At 39.5% G+C, this 16,756-nt stretch overlaps 1 protein-coding gene across 1 annotated transcript in view; it reads right to left on the reverse strand.

Moving 5' to 3' along the window:
- kif19 (kinesin family member 19) overlaps positions 1-16,756 on the reverse strand; it is a 45,348-nt gene that overhangs the window by 12,200 nt on the left and 16,392 nt on the right. Inside the window, exons 3-5 of the mRNA XM_037691179.1 lie at positions 4,882-4,992; positions 4,709-4,796; positions 3,560-3,696 (exon numbers count right to left, since the gene is read on the reverse strand). Of these exons, the coding sequence (XP_037547107.1) occupies positions 3,560-3,696; positions 4,709-4,796; positions 4,882-4,992 (336 nt within the window). The remainder of the gene's footprint in view (positions 1-3,559; positions 3,697-4,708; positions 4,797-4,881; positions 4,993-16,756) is intronic.

Genomic DNA, 16,756 nt, shown 5'->3' on the forward strand with positions numbered 1-16,756 from the left:
CTTCCTGTCCGCTCAAACCCAGCCGGTCGAAGCTGATGGCTGCTTGTCCTAATCCTGGTTCTACTGGAAGTTTCTTCCCATTATGAGGACGTTTTTCCTTTCCACTCTCGTCTTGTGCTTGCTTAGGATGGGAGACTGTGACGAAATGAAGACTCAACACAATCTGCTGGGTACCATACCTTACATAAATAATGCTACTAATTGAATTTTTATGTACATGAATGTTTCTGTTCAGTGCCTTGAGATCACTTCTGTTGTGACTTGGTGCTATATAATTAATCTGAATGGAATTGAATTAACAGTCAGTCATGCCTTGTCTGCTGGAGACGAAACATCGGTCTCTTCTGAACACAACACTGTTTTGAAAAAATCGTTTGCAACAAGCTACAAGAGTTAGCATGTTAACAGGTGAAATATACATCCTACTGCAGAAGCTAATAACCAGCTAACATCTGTTTGTCAGGCTCTCAACTTTACTTTACAGAGAGCAAAACTGCAAAGAAGATGTAATATAGGCACGACTATTTAAAAAATATAAATAAAACAGCCTGTTGACTTTGATGAAATTTAAATTGGATTTTAAATAAAATCTCAATACTTTTGATTAAATTAAAAATTCAGCCTTCAACTTAAATATCATAAATAAAAATTCAGATGACAAACTGGTTATAAATCTATCCTGAGTGCAGTAAAAAGCTGACACACTGATTTTAATTGGAGTGACTGTCAACATGTTCAATAACGTTCTCCCATCTTCTTATTCACATCTGTGCATTAAAATTAAAACTATAAATACATTTAGGTGATATTTTACTAATATGTCTATAAAATAATCATTACTGACCTGCATATTATATTATTTAGGCCATAATAATAGTACATTAATTTTTGTTTTTAACAAAAGCAACCAATACATGTGATGCATATTATACATTTTGGTTTAAATACAGTGAAACAGTAGTTTATTTGTGCAAATTCATCATACGGTCAAAATCTGATGCTTATTCTCCCCTTCTGCAGGGGTCGCCACAGTGAGCAAACTTGCACAGTCGATTTGTCAATTGTTTACGAAGGAAGCTCATCCGGACACAACCTGGACTCAAACCTGCAGCCTCAGGACTACAATACTGTCTCACTAACCACTGAGCCACCATGGCCCACAGCTAATGTGAGGTATAAAGCTTCTAAAGCGAGAACAAAAATAAACAGAAGGAGCATTTAAACTGTAAAGGGTGACTGTTCCTACAGGTTGTATTATGGATTCTTGTGCATGCGTCGCACGGACTGCACACGTGAAAGAAAGTGAGATCTGATTCTGAACAAGAAGCGGAACAGATGTGTGCACTTTGCTCAGTGCAGCTATAAAATGACATATAACCTCTTTGTGGCGAGGCGCCGGCAGCAACAGATTGCTCCCTGGAAACGGCAAACACGAACGTCGCACACGCACTTGAGATAATATTAATACAGGTCAGGCAGCATCCAGTTTTCATGCCTGACATTTTTGACAGAAAGGAATTTTGCTTCCACCCACTCAGAGGAAAGCTAAAGAGCTACGCTGTCATAATTTTGTCATTCAGTTTGCATAATGACGGCGCCTGGCAGTCGAGCTGGTGTTCAGCTCAAACACTGCTTCTTTGTGCCACCTTCTTTTTCAGCTGAAAACTGTTGTTTTTGTGTTTGCTCTTTGTATGCAAGGCTTCGTGATTCAGTATGTTGCACAGTTGTTTACCGTAGAGCTAGAACAGTTGCTAAAGCTTTTACACTCTACATTCGACATCATCCAGTCAAGATTTGTTCCATCTCAAACTGGTGCTAAATGCCGATGAAACCAAAAGGGACGTTGTTTTCAAACAGGGAGTCGGTACCAGCAGCCCTTCCTTCCATTTTATCTATGAATAGTGTTCCTATTGTTTGTTGATTCTTACAAATACCTGCGAATTTTGATCGACTCGCATCTCTTTTAAGCGCCATGTCGAAAACTTGATAAAGAAATTGATATTAAAACTGGGTTTCTTTTTTAGAAATAGATCCTGTCTAAATGAACGCTAGGAAACGCCTTGTACTTTCCTTCCCTTCATTGACTACGATGACATTATTTACACGAACACCCTTACAAGCACTCTGCAGATGTTGGATGCTGTCTATCACGGTGCGCTAAGATTCATAACTGGAACTACGTTACCCATCACTGCACCCTGTATCCATTGTTTAACTGGACGCCATTAACTTCATGACTTCAGACTCTCTCACTGGTACATTTTCATCTTTAAATCACGTCTCGGTTTGTTGACTTCATACATCTCCTCCTACATGTCTCTGTGAGTGCAGCTACAGCGTGCGCTCCCAAGACATCATTAGCTGCAGCATCCCCTCAGTGCAGACTGAACTTTGCAAAAGGGCCTTCTGTTACTCCGCTCCTGTTTCCTGGAATATCTTGCAAAAAGATCTGAAGCTCTCGACCTTGACCTCTCAAAGTGGCTTTAAACAACTGATAAGTTCATGGCAAAAACCAACGCAGTCACGTTCCTGTTTAAGTATTTTTACATCGTTTTATAATGTAGCTGTTTTTGTTTCGTTTGTATATAATTTACTTTTCATTTTATATGCTTTTATATGATTGTTTTATTGTTGTCTGTACCTCATCTGTGTTCTTTGTTAAAATAAGGTCTCTGTTGTAAATGAGTCCTCGAGGCTCAATGAGACTAACCTGTAAAATAAAAGGTTGAATGAATGAACTGCGTTTTGAATTAGTGACTAAAATTCAAATAAATGCAAGAGTAGAGAAACTATCAGTAAAATGAACCAACTCTGTTGTATCCTGTGCTGTTAGGGCAACTAAGTGGTTTTTTAATGAGGTGAGGAACTATGGCCTGCAGGCACACAGAGAAACGAACATCATCAGCCTGTGGGTTCATCATTGGCTAATCATCCACAGAGATATTTGCTTAGCCAACCAGACGAAAGCTGGAACCTCACCAGAAAACACTTCGCAACAGAAACAGCTTTCTACCTGAAGGAAAATACATTGTAATATTTATGCTCAACTCAACCATGATTATTTTCTGGACGTTTTCATGTAGTTTTATGATCTAGTTTGATAACAGACAGAGTCGACTACAAATAGTATAGATGTTACACAGTCTCAAACCTTAGAATATGTGTTAGTCTCAGCTATTAGCTATTTTGGGGGTTTTGAAGGTCAGTTGTCTCTGGCAGAAGTTGTATAACAACTGCTACATTGACTCAGTGAGTTGTTCAAACCTTTTAGCTTCTGACCCACAAAATAAAGCATACACAGACTGAGACCTGATCGTCTCTGGCTGGTAAGTAAACAAACATTTCTAATAAGCCAATTAAACAATGGCATAAAGGCATTAATGGAAACCCAAACAGCCTCAACATTTATTATACTACACTTTATAGTTACAGCATCTATGTCTTGTAACGATCACAGCAAAACTTTGCTTTAAGAATTATAAATTAATTGTTTTCGATTATTAATTTCGATTCCCTAATATTTCATTTACGTTTGACAAAAAAACTAGACTAATTGTACCTCCAGATAGGACATGGATACGCTGTACAGCATGTCATCACTGGTCTCCTCGATGGCACGAAACAAATCGTTCAGTGTGCGGACGTAGATGCCCGGCTCCTTGTCGGTTCCCAACATGGTGTACGTTTTCCCACAACCTGAAACGCAACACAGCGAAACGTACCAATGAGAAATCGACTTTACGTTTGTTTTGTGCACCAACTGGTATAAAACAGTAGAGAAAATGTCTAAAGTTTGGTGTCTTATTGAATTCTGAGTGTTTGCCGCTAAGTGACCAGCAAGCCGTGCAGCCATGTTTTACACTGTCAGTTTTTTTTCTTTAAATAATATCTTCAGTGTATCTCATTGCCCACCTCCACTCACATCTTACCTGCCTCACCTTGCTTTGTACTCACCTTTGAGTGACCTATCCAGTGTTTCCACTACCATTATACAAGGGGGGTGCCCCGCCCTGTCAACAAAACCAAGCACCCCACCTACCGAACTGAACTGCGTGCATCCCTCTACCCGTCGGCGCTGACATAGTGCTAAGCTAGCAGCGCACAATACAGGCATGCTAGCTAAAAAGCTAAAGGCGGCGCTGATGCTCCTCTTTCCTCACGCTGAACTGAATAAATGTTAAGTGTCCCTGTGATGGACTTGTGATCTGTCCAGGGTGTCCCCCACCTCTTGCACAGTGATAGTTGGAAATGGGCACCAGTGACCCGGAAAGGAAGAAGCAGGTAAAAGATAATGGATGGATGGATAAATGTTAAGTGGCTGCTGCAATAATCCCCCACCCCCACCCTCTTTACTACAACTGCTTTATTTGCATTCACAATAAAGAAGATCAGACGCAGTTAATCTCTGAAACAGATGGACAGTAAGGAGGCAGGAAGGGGTTAGAAAAGCGACAGAACAGATACTGTAGATAACTTGATGCACTGCACAATTAGCCTCTGTGCTTGAAATACTGGAAGCAGACTCTCCTCATCATACCTTAGCTGAAAAAACACATCCTGAAACAATTTGTGATTTTCCTCCTTAAAGAGGGCTGACCGACAGGCTGACCACAGACCGAGTGATAAAACATGAAGTTGGTGAATGACGCCTCAGTTGAGACAGAGTCTATCTGCACAACATACACACCCTCGACTCACAAACACAAACCTGTGGGTCCATAGGCAAACACAGTGGCATTGTAGCCTGATATGAGGCCTTCTATTAGCTCTTTGGTTGTAGCTCGGTACACCTCGTCCTGTATAGAAAGAAAACAATACTTGAGGAACATCTGTTTCATATTTATTCACCTTCTGACTTTTTTTTAAACTTTGATTTCTGACCTGACTGGCTGAGAAGTCAAATGCCACATCAAACATGTATGTCTTCTCCCTGGAGCGGTTGGCACGCAGGATGTCATCCGGGTCCTCCATGGGGTCCATCAGAACCACCATCTAGTGGTGAAGAAGGGAAAAGGGAGAAAGTGGTTAGTGTTTGAGCTCATGCAGAATGGAGGTTACCAAGCATTTACTGTTTACTCAATTGTACAGCTGTAAATAAAAAAAGAGAAGCAATGCACATCTGCAGCATCAGCGGTCAGCACTAGCAAGTTCAAAATGCAGATATTAACTGTGGATTTCCTGAACCATTCTGAACAGTGCACGTTTCAACAGCGTAATAAAACAAGGCCAAGCATCTATTTAACAGTCATTAACAACCATTACTGTGAAGGCTTTCATCCTTTTTACCGATTAGCAAACTACCAAACGCAGCCATGATGAAACTTTACTTTTAATTATTTTCAAAGTCAAATTAGCATTCAAACTACAATGTCAGTCTGATCAGCACACGTCTCCCTCTGTTTTAAAAGTAAGCTCACAAAGATCTGAGATGAAGCCGTCCACACTGCAGCTGTTACTCTTCCCTTTATCCTTTTCAAACAAACGATACATGGTTATAAAAAACACAGCAATGTTCTGTTCATCCCTTACAGGACATTCTTTTTTGTACCCAATTACAGCAGGTACCGCTAAAGGAACAAACTGACATAGTGAGCTTGTGCAATCACATTATAACAGCTACTGCCTTCCAGTTTCAGTGATAAACTTCACCGCTATTTTTGTACAGAGACATGGATAAACATGTTGGTACCCTTCCACAATAACTAAAAAAACTGATGTGACTAGCCAAAAATGTCCAGCTTTGTCTCATCAGTCACAAAAACGTCTTGCAAAAACTATTCTGGCAAATTCCTCTGTCTTTTGATTGTGTGGAGGGAGGTGGGGGTGGGATCGGTTGCCTCCTTCTTCCATGAAGCCCATTGTGATTCAAAGTGCAACGGAATGTGTGTTCAGAAAGTGAAGTGCACCTTGACATCAAAATTTAGCTTGACTGTTTCTGGATGACTTCTTTGGCTCTTTTTCTACAGTCTTCATCAGATCAGTCTGGGGTTGCATTCACTCTTGCATCCATGTCCTGGGAGGTTGGCTACAGTCCCATGAACTTTACACATGGCGGGCCCCCCAAAAAGCAAAAAAGGTCACACACTATTATTTCGTTGGACCGCCTTTAGCTTTGATTACATCATGCATTCGCTGTGGTATTGTTTCGATAAGTTTCTGCAATGTCACAAGATCTATTTCCATCCAGTGTTGCATTAATTTTTCACCAAGATCTTGCATTGATGACTAGACACTAGGCATGATGGGTGCATCACTTCACCTGCCCCTCTTCTTACCATGATGCACCCATCACTCTGGAACAGAGTAAATCTGGACTCAGACCTTCTTCCATTGCTCTAGAGTCCAATCTTTATGCTCCCTAGCAAATTGAAGCCTTTTATTCCAGTTAGCCTCACTGATTAGTGGTTTTCTTAAGTCTACACAGCTGTTCAGTCCCAATCCCTTGAGTTCCTTCACATTGTGCGTATGGAAATGATCTTACTTTCACTATTAAACATAACCCTGAGTGCTACTGTTGTTTTTCTTCCATTTGATTTCACCAAACGTTTAAGTGATCGCCGATCACGATCATTCAGGATTTTTTTCCAGCCGCATTTCTCTCGAAGACGATGGGTCCCCACTATCCTTCAAGTTTTAAATAATGTGTTGGGCAGTTCTTAACCCAGTTTTAGTAGTTTCTGCAGTCTCCTTAGATGTTATCTCTGCTTGATGCACGACAATGATTTGACCCTGCTCCAACAGACTGACATCTTTTCCACGACCACGCGATGTGTCTTTCATCACGGTTGTTTATGAAATGAGAAGCAACTTACTGCACCAGCTGGGGTTAAATAACTTGTTGCCAGCTGAAAGATAAATCGCTCATGCAGTAATTATCCAATAGGAGGCTCGTACATATTTGCTTAGTTAAATCCAGGTGGCAACTTTTGTTTTGGCCAGGCAGTGTATATTTTTATTGTAGTGGCAGCAGTAGTGACAGGAACATGAAGTTTCTTGGAGATGATCTGTCACCTTTACCTTTAACATGACTATCATTTTCTTTCTGAGCTCCTCAGACAGCTCTCACCTGTGTCTTCTCTGCTCTATATTCAGCGTTGTACACACAAGAATACCAAACTACCCAGTGGTTGTTCCATCTAAATAGGCTGATGGAAAGTTTAAAAGAAATTTTTATACTAACCAAGTTCAAAATGTGCCTGTAATGCATGCAAAATCTATTTATGGGTAGCAACGAATTTGTCGGTACTATTTTAGCATACCTTTGTAAAATTAACACCAAATAATTTCTTAACAATTGTGTTGCTCACTCTGTCACATACTGAAAACAGGCTGATATACAACATAAACTTATTTTACCTGAATACGTTTTTACAAGAAAGTAAGCGTTGTTTCAATGAACTGTAAGGGTACCAACAAATGTATCTACGTCAGTCAAATGTTGTGTTCATCCAAAAAAAAAAAAAAATTATAAGCTCGTCAAATTCTCACTAAATCAGATAATGTGTTTATTTTTTATTTATTTTTTTTACCAATTAACTGTAGTCTGTTTGAGACCCCTCCTGCTGTATTAAGATTAGTCTTGCACAATGAAATAGTTACCTTCCAATCAGACAAAAAATAAAAATAAAACTTCAGCAAAGAAATGAAAGACGAAACGTGAATTCTCAGATTAGCTATTTCATCTAATATTGGTAAGACGTATACAATGGGGAATGTTAGTTTATCTTTTTTACATCATTAATAAAAGTTTTGCTAATTAGTCTTTCAATGGCACAATATGTATTGCGTACATGTATTCATTTATGTAAATTGTAACCCATTCATTCATCTGCAGTCATGTGGATTTTGCTCAAACAACATTATGACCCAGTAAAAATCCCATTGGGGAAGCTCATTCATAGCATGTGAAGGGCGCACACGTGCTCAGTAAATATAAGAGAACATGAGTCATTGACACTGCAATTTGTTATTTATTCTTTGCTGCAAAGACTGAAGCTGGGCTTCCATTATGTTTTCTGTGATTAAAAAAAAAAAAATCTGTCACGTTGCTTTGAAAGGACTACTAGACAAATCCCAAGTGGTAACCTTCAATTTCTTGGAACTCTCTGGCTCTAAAAAGATTAGTTCAGAAACCAAACGTGCACATCTAAAATATTAAAAATGGCCGATCAATATCGGAGCCAGAGCAAGTACAATGAATTTGTGATTTTACAGCTAAAAAGAAATCTGCCTTCAGGATATTGTGAACGTGAATCTTGAGCAACATGTCCGGCAGAGAGGAATATGGAAAAAAGACAGGTTTACGTCATACTCAGGTGAACGATGAGGCAGCTGGGGATTTGGCTAGGTGTGATCAGCTGGTCGGTTTTGTTTAGGAGCAGACCAAGAGAGTCCTCCGAGGCCCGTAACACTGGAGCACACGGCTTGTTTGATGATGCCCTCAGCCACTGAGCAGCACACTTTGAAGCCTCTCCATTGAAATTCAAGAGGAGAGATTTCACTTTTTTTAAACTGACGAAACAAAAAGGTGAAGGGTATAGCAAGCTCGCAGACTGCAATCAAATAAGGTGAGGAGAGGAAGATGGAAGTACTTGAGAGAAGGAAAAACAGGAATGATGGAGTGAAGAGAAAAACAAAACACTTGCTCTCAACACGAGAAACACATGAAGAAGACAGAGTGCAGCAATTAATGCTGCGCTCTTTTTAATCCTTTTCTCAATGTTTCTTCTCAGCTATGATGAACAACTACTAATTGTATTTCACTAATAAAATCTCCAAAGAAGTTTCTTTGATACTCAAGTTCAAGAGCTCTTCAGTTTTAGCCAATGACGAAATTCTCAAACTGCAAGTATGGCTTGAAGAATCAATTAACAAAAGGTGACAAACATGACTAATGAGTAGAAGAGTCACCTTTAAACTTAAGGAAAGAAAAAAGCACAATTGCATTTGTGGTTAAAAAAAAAAAAACCAACAACCATTAGGCCTGTCACGATAAACAATAAATCAATTAATCAATTAATCACATGATAAATGAAAATTAACAACCTCATTTTCATTTATCGGCTTTAATGTTTCTTCTCTACGCTAAAAACAGCTAAGCTAAGAAGCTAAGCTACGGGCTAAGCTAACAGATAAACCTCGGGGGGAAAAAACCTTTGTCTTGTCGAAACCCGTGCCTTTGTGTAAAAAGTTGTTTTTCTCTGCAAAAAGAAGCTGAGAACTTGTTTACTGATTTTTTTTTATTAAAAGCTTTGTGTGACAAATGCTATGCTAAAGAGTTCAAACCTCACCAAGTGTCTGCCATTTTGAAAACCGAAGAGACAGCCCATGTCACGTCAAGAGGCCTCCCTTCCATTTTTCTTAAAGAGATACACTGCTCACTCCCTCACTATCCGTCCTTTGGTTCAAACAGTCTTATATTGCCAACTGGTGGTCAAAAAAGATACTACATGCAAAATAAATTAACCAACATTTCTTCTTAAATTTGACAATAATGACTAATTATTGTCAAATTTCATACAATATTATCATTTATCACAATAATTTCTGAGACAATTAATTGCCCAGCAAAGTTTGTTATCGTGACAGGCCTAACAACCATAAACATTAGATGATGTTTATGACAGTACAAAAAATATACATTGCAGGACGACATATTATATGTTTGGGGGTTCTTAATTTCCTCCAGTGAGCCACAATGGTTTGTTAATAAAGTTTGGAACAAGTTCAATGCTGAACGTTCTCCTGTAAAAAAAAGCAGCTTCAAATTCAAACCATTCAAGTTCCAGGTCTAAAACCACAACAATGATAAATATTTATTGAAAAACGAGTCAAAATTTCTTGATATGAAAAGTATACTCCAGTAGACTAAATTATAAATTTGGAGACGGATGCCATAGTGGATACAAATTAAGTCTGGGCGAGGGGGAAGGCAGGCAACAAAATGTGCCTGGCCTAGAACAAAGTTAAGCAAACCATGCACACCACAATAAGCCATCCATCCATTATCTTTACCCGCTTCTTCCTTTTTGAGTCGCAGGGGTAGGTGGACATATCCAGCAGACACTATGCAAGAGGGGACAGGTTGCAAGTCCATCACAATAACCAATGATTTCAAAAGTGAAGCCACATGACTTGCTGATTACTTTGGTTGCAAACACACTTTTAGTGAGACTACAATAAAAAAGTCACTTTTTTCTTTTCATATTTCCTCACAATTTTGAGCAGCCAACTACCAGTAGACTCAAACATTCACAGTCCAGTGAGATACTACCTAATGGGTCTGTATTACCAAAACTGCATTACCTAGGTTCAAGGTTTCATACTTGTTGATAATTCTGTTTTACTTTGGCAAATCCAAAAAGGTATAGATAAAGTAATTTTCCACCTTTTCATATTCAGCACATTTATTGCAGTTATGGCCTGTTCATGTATGCAGGGTGCTCAAGTGTAACTGAGTTTCTTGAGAAAGCTGATGAACATGCATCAGTGCTATTACATAACTAAGTTGCAGGTATCAAATGTTCATGCACGGTTTTGCCTCTGTGCATGCTCTTGGGAGAATCATTCGAGGCCAAGGGTGTTGATAACACCTCTAGGCCCATCTGTCACCTGTGTTTCTTGAGTTACAGTGCCTCCACAGCTCCAGCCATGAGCATACACATACACCAGCTGTTGCTTGGGAAGATAATAAAGCACTCATTTTCTTAAGTTCTCCGATAGGACTCTAAGACGCTGGCTCTAATGACAATGTTTGGCTATTTAGCACTAGACATTTGGATTTGTGCCTCAGTGTTTGGATACCAACAATGGACTATGGGCAGCCTTCCAGTTGCAGGTTCTCCTCACAGCAGATCATCTTCTGAGTTCAGTTAGAAGGCTGCTAAGAAAGAAAAAGTCTTGGGTGAAGCACAGGTCAGCTGTTGGACATCAACACAGTCTACCCTATATGTCTAACCTAGCTAAGAGAAAGGTTTAAATCTCCCTTACATCCTTCTTTACGCATGGAAACATGTACACTTGCACACATAGCAACCATAAAAGAAGCCCGTCATGTTCCTTTCAACAAGCAGTCTGAATTCAAAGTAGCAGAAGGCATGACTCATCAGGGGAGACATGGGCACTTTATTCTACGAGAATAACGTAGAAAAAAAAAAGTTAAATTTCAGTTACTTAAAAGTATTTTTTAGTGAGAAATTGATCTCAAAAGTATGAAGTTAGACAATTTTTTTTATAGTGAACAAAAATAAGCACTATACTAAAAATCATTGCATTTGAACTATCAGAAAAAAATTTGCAAAGATGTGATAGAGTTTATAAAATGCCTCAAAATGTATAGTGGAATTAAAAAAAAAAAAAAACTCAAAATAATTTGGGGAAACTTCACTTTCTAGTTTATTTTTAAAACAAGGAACCTACATGCAACTCAGAATCTACAATGAACTGCCAAAAGCCACAAACTAAAAATCCACCTAGGAGTTCTTGCCAACAATAGACCTGTATTTAATATCCCCTTAATTGTATCCTTGAACAAAATAATCTGCATAAAAAGTTTTAGTCAGGATTTAGAACACGGCACAGAATCAGGCTGGTTTAAGTTAAATTTATTTCACAGATTCCACTTTGTTCATAAAACTCTTCTCAAAGTCAGTTCTGGAGTTCTTGGTCCTCAGGGATCTGTGCTTGGGCCACTACTTATATTAGGAAAAGCATGAGATACATTACAAAAGTTAGAAACATAATCTTCAGAGTTTTGCAGACAAACTATTTCATTATTTTGTTACTTCAATTGCTACTAGTGTAAACTGTACATTATCACAAAGTACACTAGTAGTTACACACAACTTCCAACAATAAGAACAGTCTGTAACGCACTAATCCACAATCACCCAGATCAGTAGCACAAACTGTGAGGGCATAATCAGACCTACAGAAGCTAACCAGTTCACCTCTCCTGTTATGGTGTATGTCAATAATAAATTCAAGATGAGTGAAATGTAAAAAACAAAACAACTTAAGTTATGCTGAACTTTAGGGAGTTGACCATCAGACAATTATTGCAATCAACAATCATATAACAAGTCTCTCTTGTAAATGAGTCCTCGAGGCTCAATGGGAACTAACCTGTATAAATAAAGGTTGAAAAAAATCATCATCAATACTCACTTAGACGAAACCACTGGGTGGAGTTCACTGTACGACGTCCATCCAGCATTTAACAGCTTCACCTACACTTCAATCATCAGCGGCTTCTTGCATGTAGAGCACAATCTCTCAAAGATCAAGAACAATCCGAGCTTAAGGTTGATAGTTGCTGTCAATCATCCCCTTTTATTGATTGCCAGTTATTAGATAGATAATAGTCAAACAGGCCCTGTAATGGACTTGCGACCCGTCCAGGGTGTACCCCGCCCCTCTCACAGTGATTGCTGGACATGGGCACCAGTGACCCCCGTGACCCAAAATGGAATAAGCGGGTAAAGAAAATGGATGGATGGATGGATAATAGTCAAACAGTGCTACAAACAGACCAGAAGCTCAAAGAAGTTGGTAACTTTAACAGCATATAAAATAAAGAGATGTTCTGGTTCAAAAACTCTGTGACTAGAATGTTATTTTAACTAGACCTGTCACGATAAACAATAAATCAATTAACCACATGATAAATTAAAATTATCTACCTCATTTTCATTTATTGGCTTCACCGTTTCTTCATGTCTCTCTCGTTCTACTGAAGACAGTGAATGACAAAAGGCTAAACTCCGGTGCTCTTCACTGACCCCTCCCTTTCTCTTCTCTTTAAAATGCATTTTAACCGTCCAAAATTGCGTTTTTGGATCGTTAAAAGCAGCTAAGCTGAGAAGCTAAGCTACAAGCTAAGATAAAAGGCCAACCTCGGAAAATAAACTCTGTCTTATCGAAGCTCCAAAATTCACGGTTGAAACCCGTGCCTTCAAGTAAAAAGTTGTTTTTCTCTGCAAAAAGAAGCCGAGAACTTGTTTACTGATTTTTATGAAAAGCTTTGTGTGACAAATGCTACGCTAAAAAGTTCAAACACCGAGCGTCTGCCATTTTTTGAACCACAAAAAGGAAGGAGAGACAGCCCATGTCACGTCAAGGTGCCTCCCTCCCATTTTTCTTAAAGAGACACACTGCTCGCTCCATCACTATCCATCCTTCGGTTCGAACCGTCTTATACTGCCGTCCGGTGGTTGAAAAAAGGTACTACACTCAAAACAAATTAACCAACATTTCTTCTTAAAATTGACGATAATTACTAATTATTTTCAAAGATTATCGTTTATCGCAATAATTTTTGAGACCATTAATCGACCAGCAAAATTTGTTATCATGACAGGCCTAATTTTAACCATTAATTCATGCTGTCATCTGTCACAATGACCATCACCTACTGCACCCACTTTTCATTTGGATCCACGTCATGAGTGACTTTATATAATTTGACCCCGGGGCCAAACAAAAACAATATGACCCCAGTATGCATTTAGACTCAGTGGCTCTGAAAAAAGAAGCTCCTAAAATATTCATACCCTTGTAAGAAGCTGAAGTCAAACAACAGCTTGCTTATGCATTGACATGAAACCAATTGGTGTGATGGAGTTTTCAAAACACCATAAAAAAGCAGCGGGGTGCAGTGGAGCGCCACGGCCCGTGTCTTTCCTGGCTGATCGACAGCACCTGCTGCTCTGCTCATTAAAGCAGCGGGCATCACTTGGTTGGCCATCTTGCTGATTATATAGTGCTGTTCTCTCCCTCTGCAGATCCATAATTCAAAGCCTGGACGTCGTGCAGTTTCTCGCGTCAGTCAGCGCTGAGTGGTTTTCTCCGACTCCCTCCAGCGCTGTGTGCCAAGCAGCAAACACAGCCAACACCGGCAACAAAAGTCAGCAGATGTAGGGACATTTTTACAGACACAGGGTCAGTACACATAATGAAGTGACTAATGAGGCATTTTAAGTTGCTTATTGTAAACCAGCTGTCACTGTTGCTGCACAACACCCGACTAGAGGAGAATTTGTATTTCGGTTTCTTAGTTGTGCGCTGATATCTACTGTTCATGAAAATCAGCAGGTTTTAATTTGGGCTCACTATCATCAAGTAAAACCAATCGAAATCGGTTACATACAAATAAAGTTAAATCAACAAGAAGGCGAACACAGCAAATAAAATCAACCAATGGCTAATCAGACTTGAAAAAGAATCCCACACAATGTAATCTAAAGAGGTAAAAACTGCACAACAGCTTGAGTTTTAACAGATGGAGGACTATTTTTAAACAAAAACCCTCAGAGGGGGTCTGAATTGGAGCGATAGAGACAATCTGTCACGCATCAATGTACAGATGTCAAGTTTTATTGTTTACATTCCTCTTTATGGCTCTGCCTTCAACTGCCATGTTGTTTTGCCCTTTTATTTCATCAACCTGAAAGGGTTGACCATGAATGCAACGCAAAGATTAAAGGCAGTGTTTTGTCCACGTGCCACGTTTTCACTCGGATGTCAATCTCTGCATTTAAGTTTTTCCACGCGACAAAGCAGTTGCCATGGAAGCATATTTACAATCCATAAATGTGTTATTTTAATTCAATATAGTGTTTAATTTGTATAAAAAAGTGCAGGACTTTATATACAATATGCATAGAAATGCAAAATACAACATCTTCCAATGTGTCACCCATAATTTAGAAGCACCCAATGTGAGATACAGTTAGAAAATGAGTGCATCTTGTACTGTAGATAGTTTGAATTGCTTCTTCAGTCATAATGTGACTTTAGATAAAATACTATTGTTATTTGGTCCTGCCGACTAGCTATGAGTCATAAACATGAAAAGACCATCCAGATTTCATCCTTCACATCCTCCTTTCATTTCCATGTGGATATCCATCTCTAATGAATCAGCAATTACCACTTTTTTACTAATGTTTTCTTTTGCGCCAATACATTTCTTTGGTGTGTTAAGAAGGTATTATTCAATTCACTCCAATATAACAGAATTATGAATGTGTGTGAGAACCTGTTCTTGCTTTATGTATTTCACTGTATTGCTTTATATTACCACGGCAGCAGATGTGTAACAGTGCTGTGTTACGATAATGATAAAGAACAAAGGATCAAGATCACAGCAAACAGCAATCAGGTTCAAGCAGTGACCTTAACGGGGCAACCTTTCAAGCTGCCCTTTCAGAAATGCAACCAAAAGCTACGGAAAATCCAAGCAGACACAATTGCAGCTGGTTATCTGATCGAAGCCCTCGTGCGCTGCCCTCTGCCCCACGACAATGTCACTGAATATCTCATTTCAGGGGCTCTCCATGATTGCAGGTGTCTGTTGGACCACAGTGCACCTGATACAGTGTGCCTGATAGCAAGGTCTGCTCTTCAGGTGAAGGTGACGTATGTTGTCTGGCTGTCAAGCGCCAAATCGGTGTCGTCAGAACAAGGTTGTTGTAATTCCAACTCAAGACACTCAATACTAGACGCAGTTGGACTTCCTATCTCTTGAGCTATGCAACAAGAACGATCATGAAATAGGAGCAATTTTTTTCCCCCTCTCGCTTGTTTTAGACGGTTTATTACATCATAAAACAAAATTTAGAACTCGGTTGTTTAAAAACTACTTATGAACTATTTGGAAGAGGAGCATATGTTGATTAAAGCACCTAATCTTTTGATCTTCTCATCAAAAATAATTGACGTCCACCAAATGGAAGGGCAGCTCAGTAACTGGACGCTGTAGGCCGGTGTTAAGAAAAAGGTCAGAGGCCGGAGCTTGGCCATAACACACAAACTAGGGTAATCATCAATTACCTAAATACAAAAACATACACTCTCCGACACCTAAACAGGGGACAGGTACAGCCTAAAGCTTTATTTAGTCCATCAAAGAACAGACAGATGGCAGGTGATGAACTTCAGAGTTCAGCTTTGTTGCATCTCAAAAAGGAAATCTGGTGATGTTTTGGTGAAAACGTGAAGTCACAGGATGCACGCTTTGTTAAAGAAAGTCAATATGGATGATACATATGTTAGCGTGTGTGCACCGATTCTGAAGTTGTTGTGCAATCAGATCTGTTTGTCTGGTCCGGTGTTTATATTTAAACTTGCTTCTTAACGGCTCCTCAGGAACAGCATTGTATTTCTGGAATGGGACGGACGTACTCAAGGTAGAAACGAACTCAAGCATCGATCCCATCACGTTAGCATCAATACGGTCCGACACCAACGTTAGTATTCGCTGTAGATGCTCAGTCATCCAGGACATGGGGAATTTAAATAATAAAGATGGTGCAACTGGAATTCTGTTTTGTAGCTGAAGACATGCAGAGTTCCAAGATTTAAACTGCATGAGGTTGGTATAAATATTAATTCTTAGATCGTGCATAGATTAAATAAATGTGACATGACCACTCAGACTGCGGTCGCTTCAGATATGTATTCAGTTTAAGAAAACGAATGAAGAGAACGCGCAACTGGTAGAGCTGCTGCCTCTCAGCGAGCAGGTCCTTGGTTCAAACCCCAGTCCGGGGGCCTTTCTGGGTGGAGTTTGCATGTTCTCTCCGTGCATGCGTGGGTTTTCTCTGGGTGCTCCGGTTTCCTCCCACAGACCAAAAACATGCATGTTAGGCTGATTGGTAACTCTAAATTGTCCCTGGGTGTGAGTGAGAGAGTGAATGGTTGTTTGTCTCGTTTGTCTCTATGTGGCCCTGTGATGGACTTGCGACCCATCCAGGGT

The sequence above is a fragment of the Nematolebias whitei genome, chromosome 17, assembly GCF_014905685.2.
Source record: "Nematolebias whitei isolate Nwh7 chromosome 17, NemWhi1, whole genome shotgun sequence".
Lineage (NCBI taxonomy): Eukaryota > Metazoa > Chordata > Actinopteri > Cyprinodontiformes > Rivulidae > Nematolebias > Nematolebias whitei.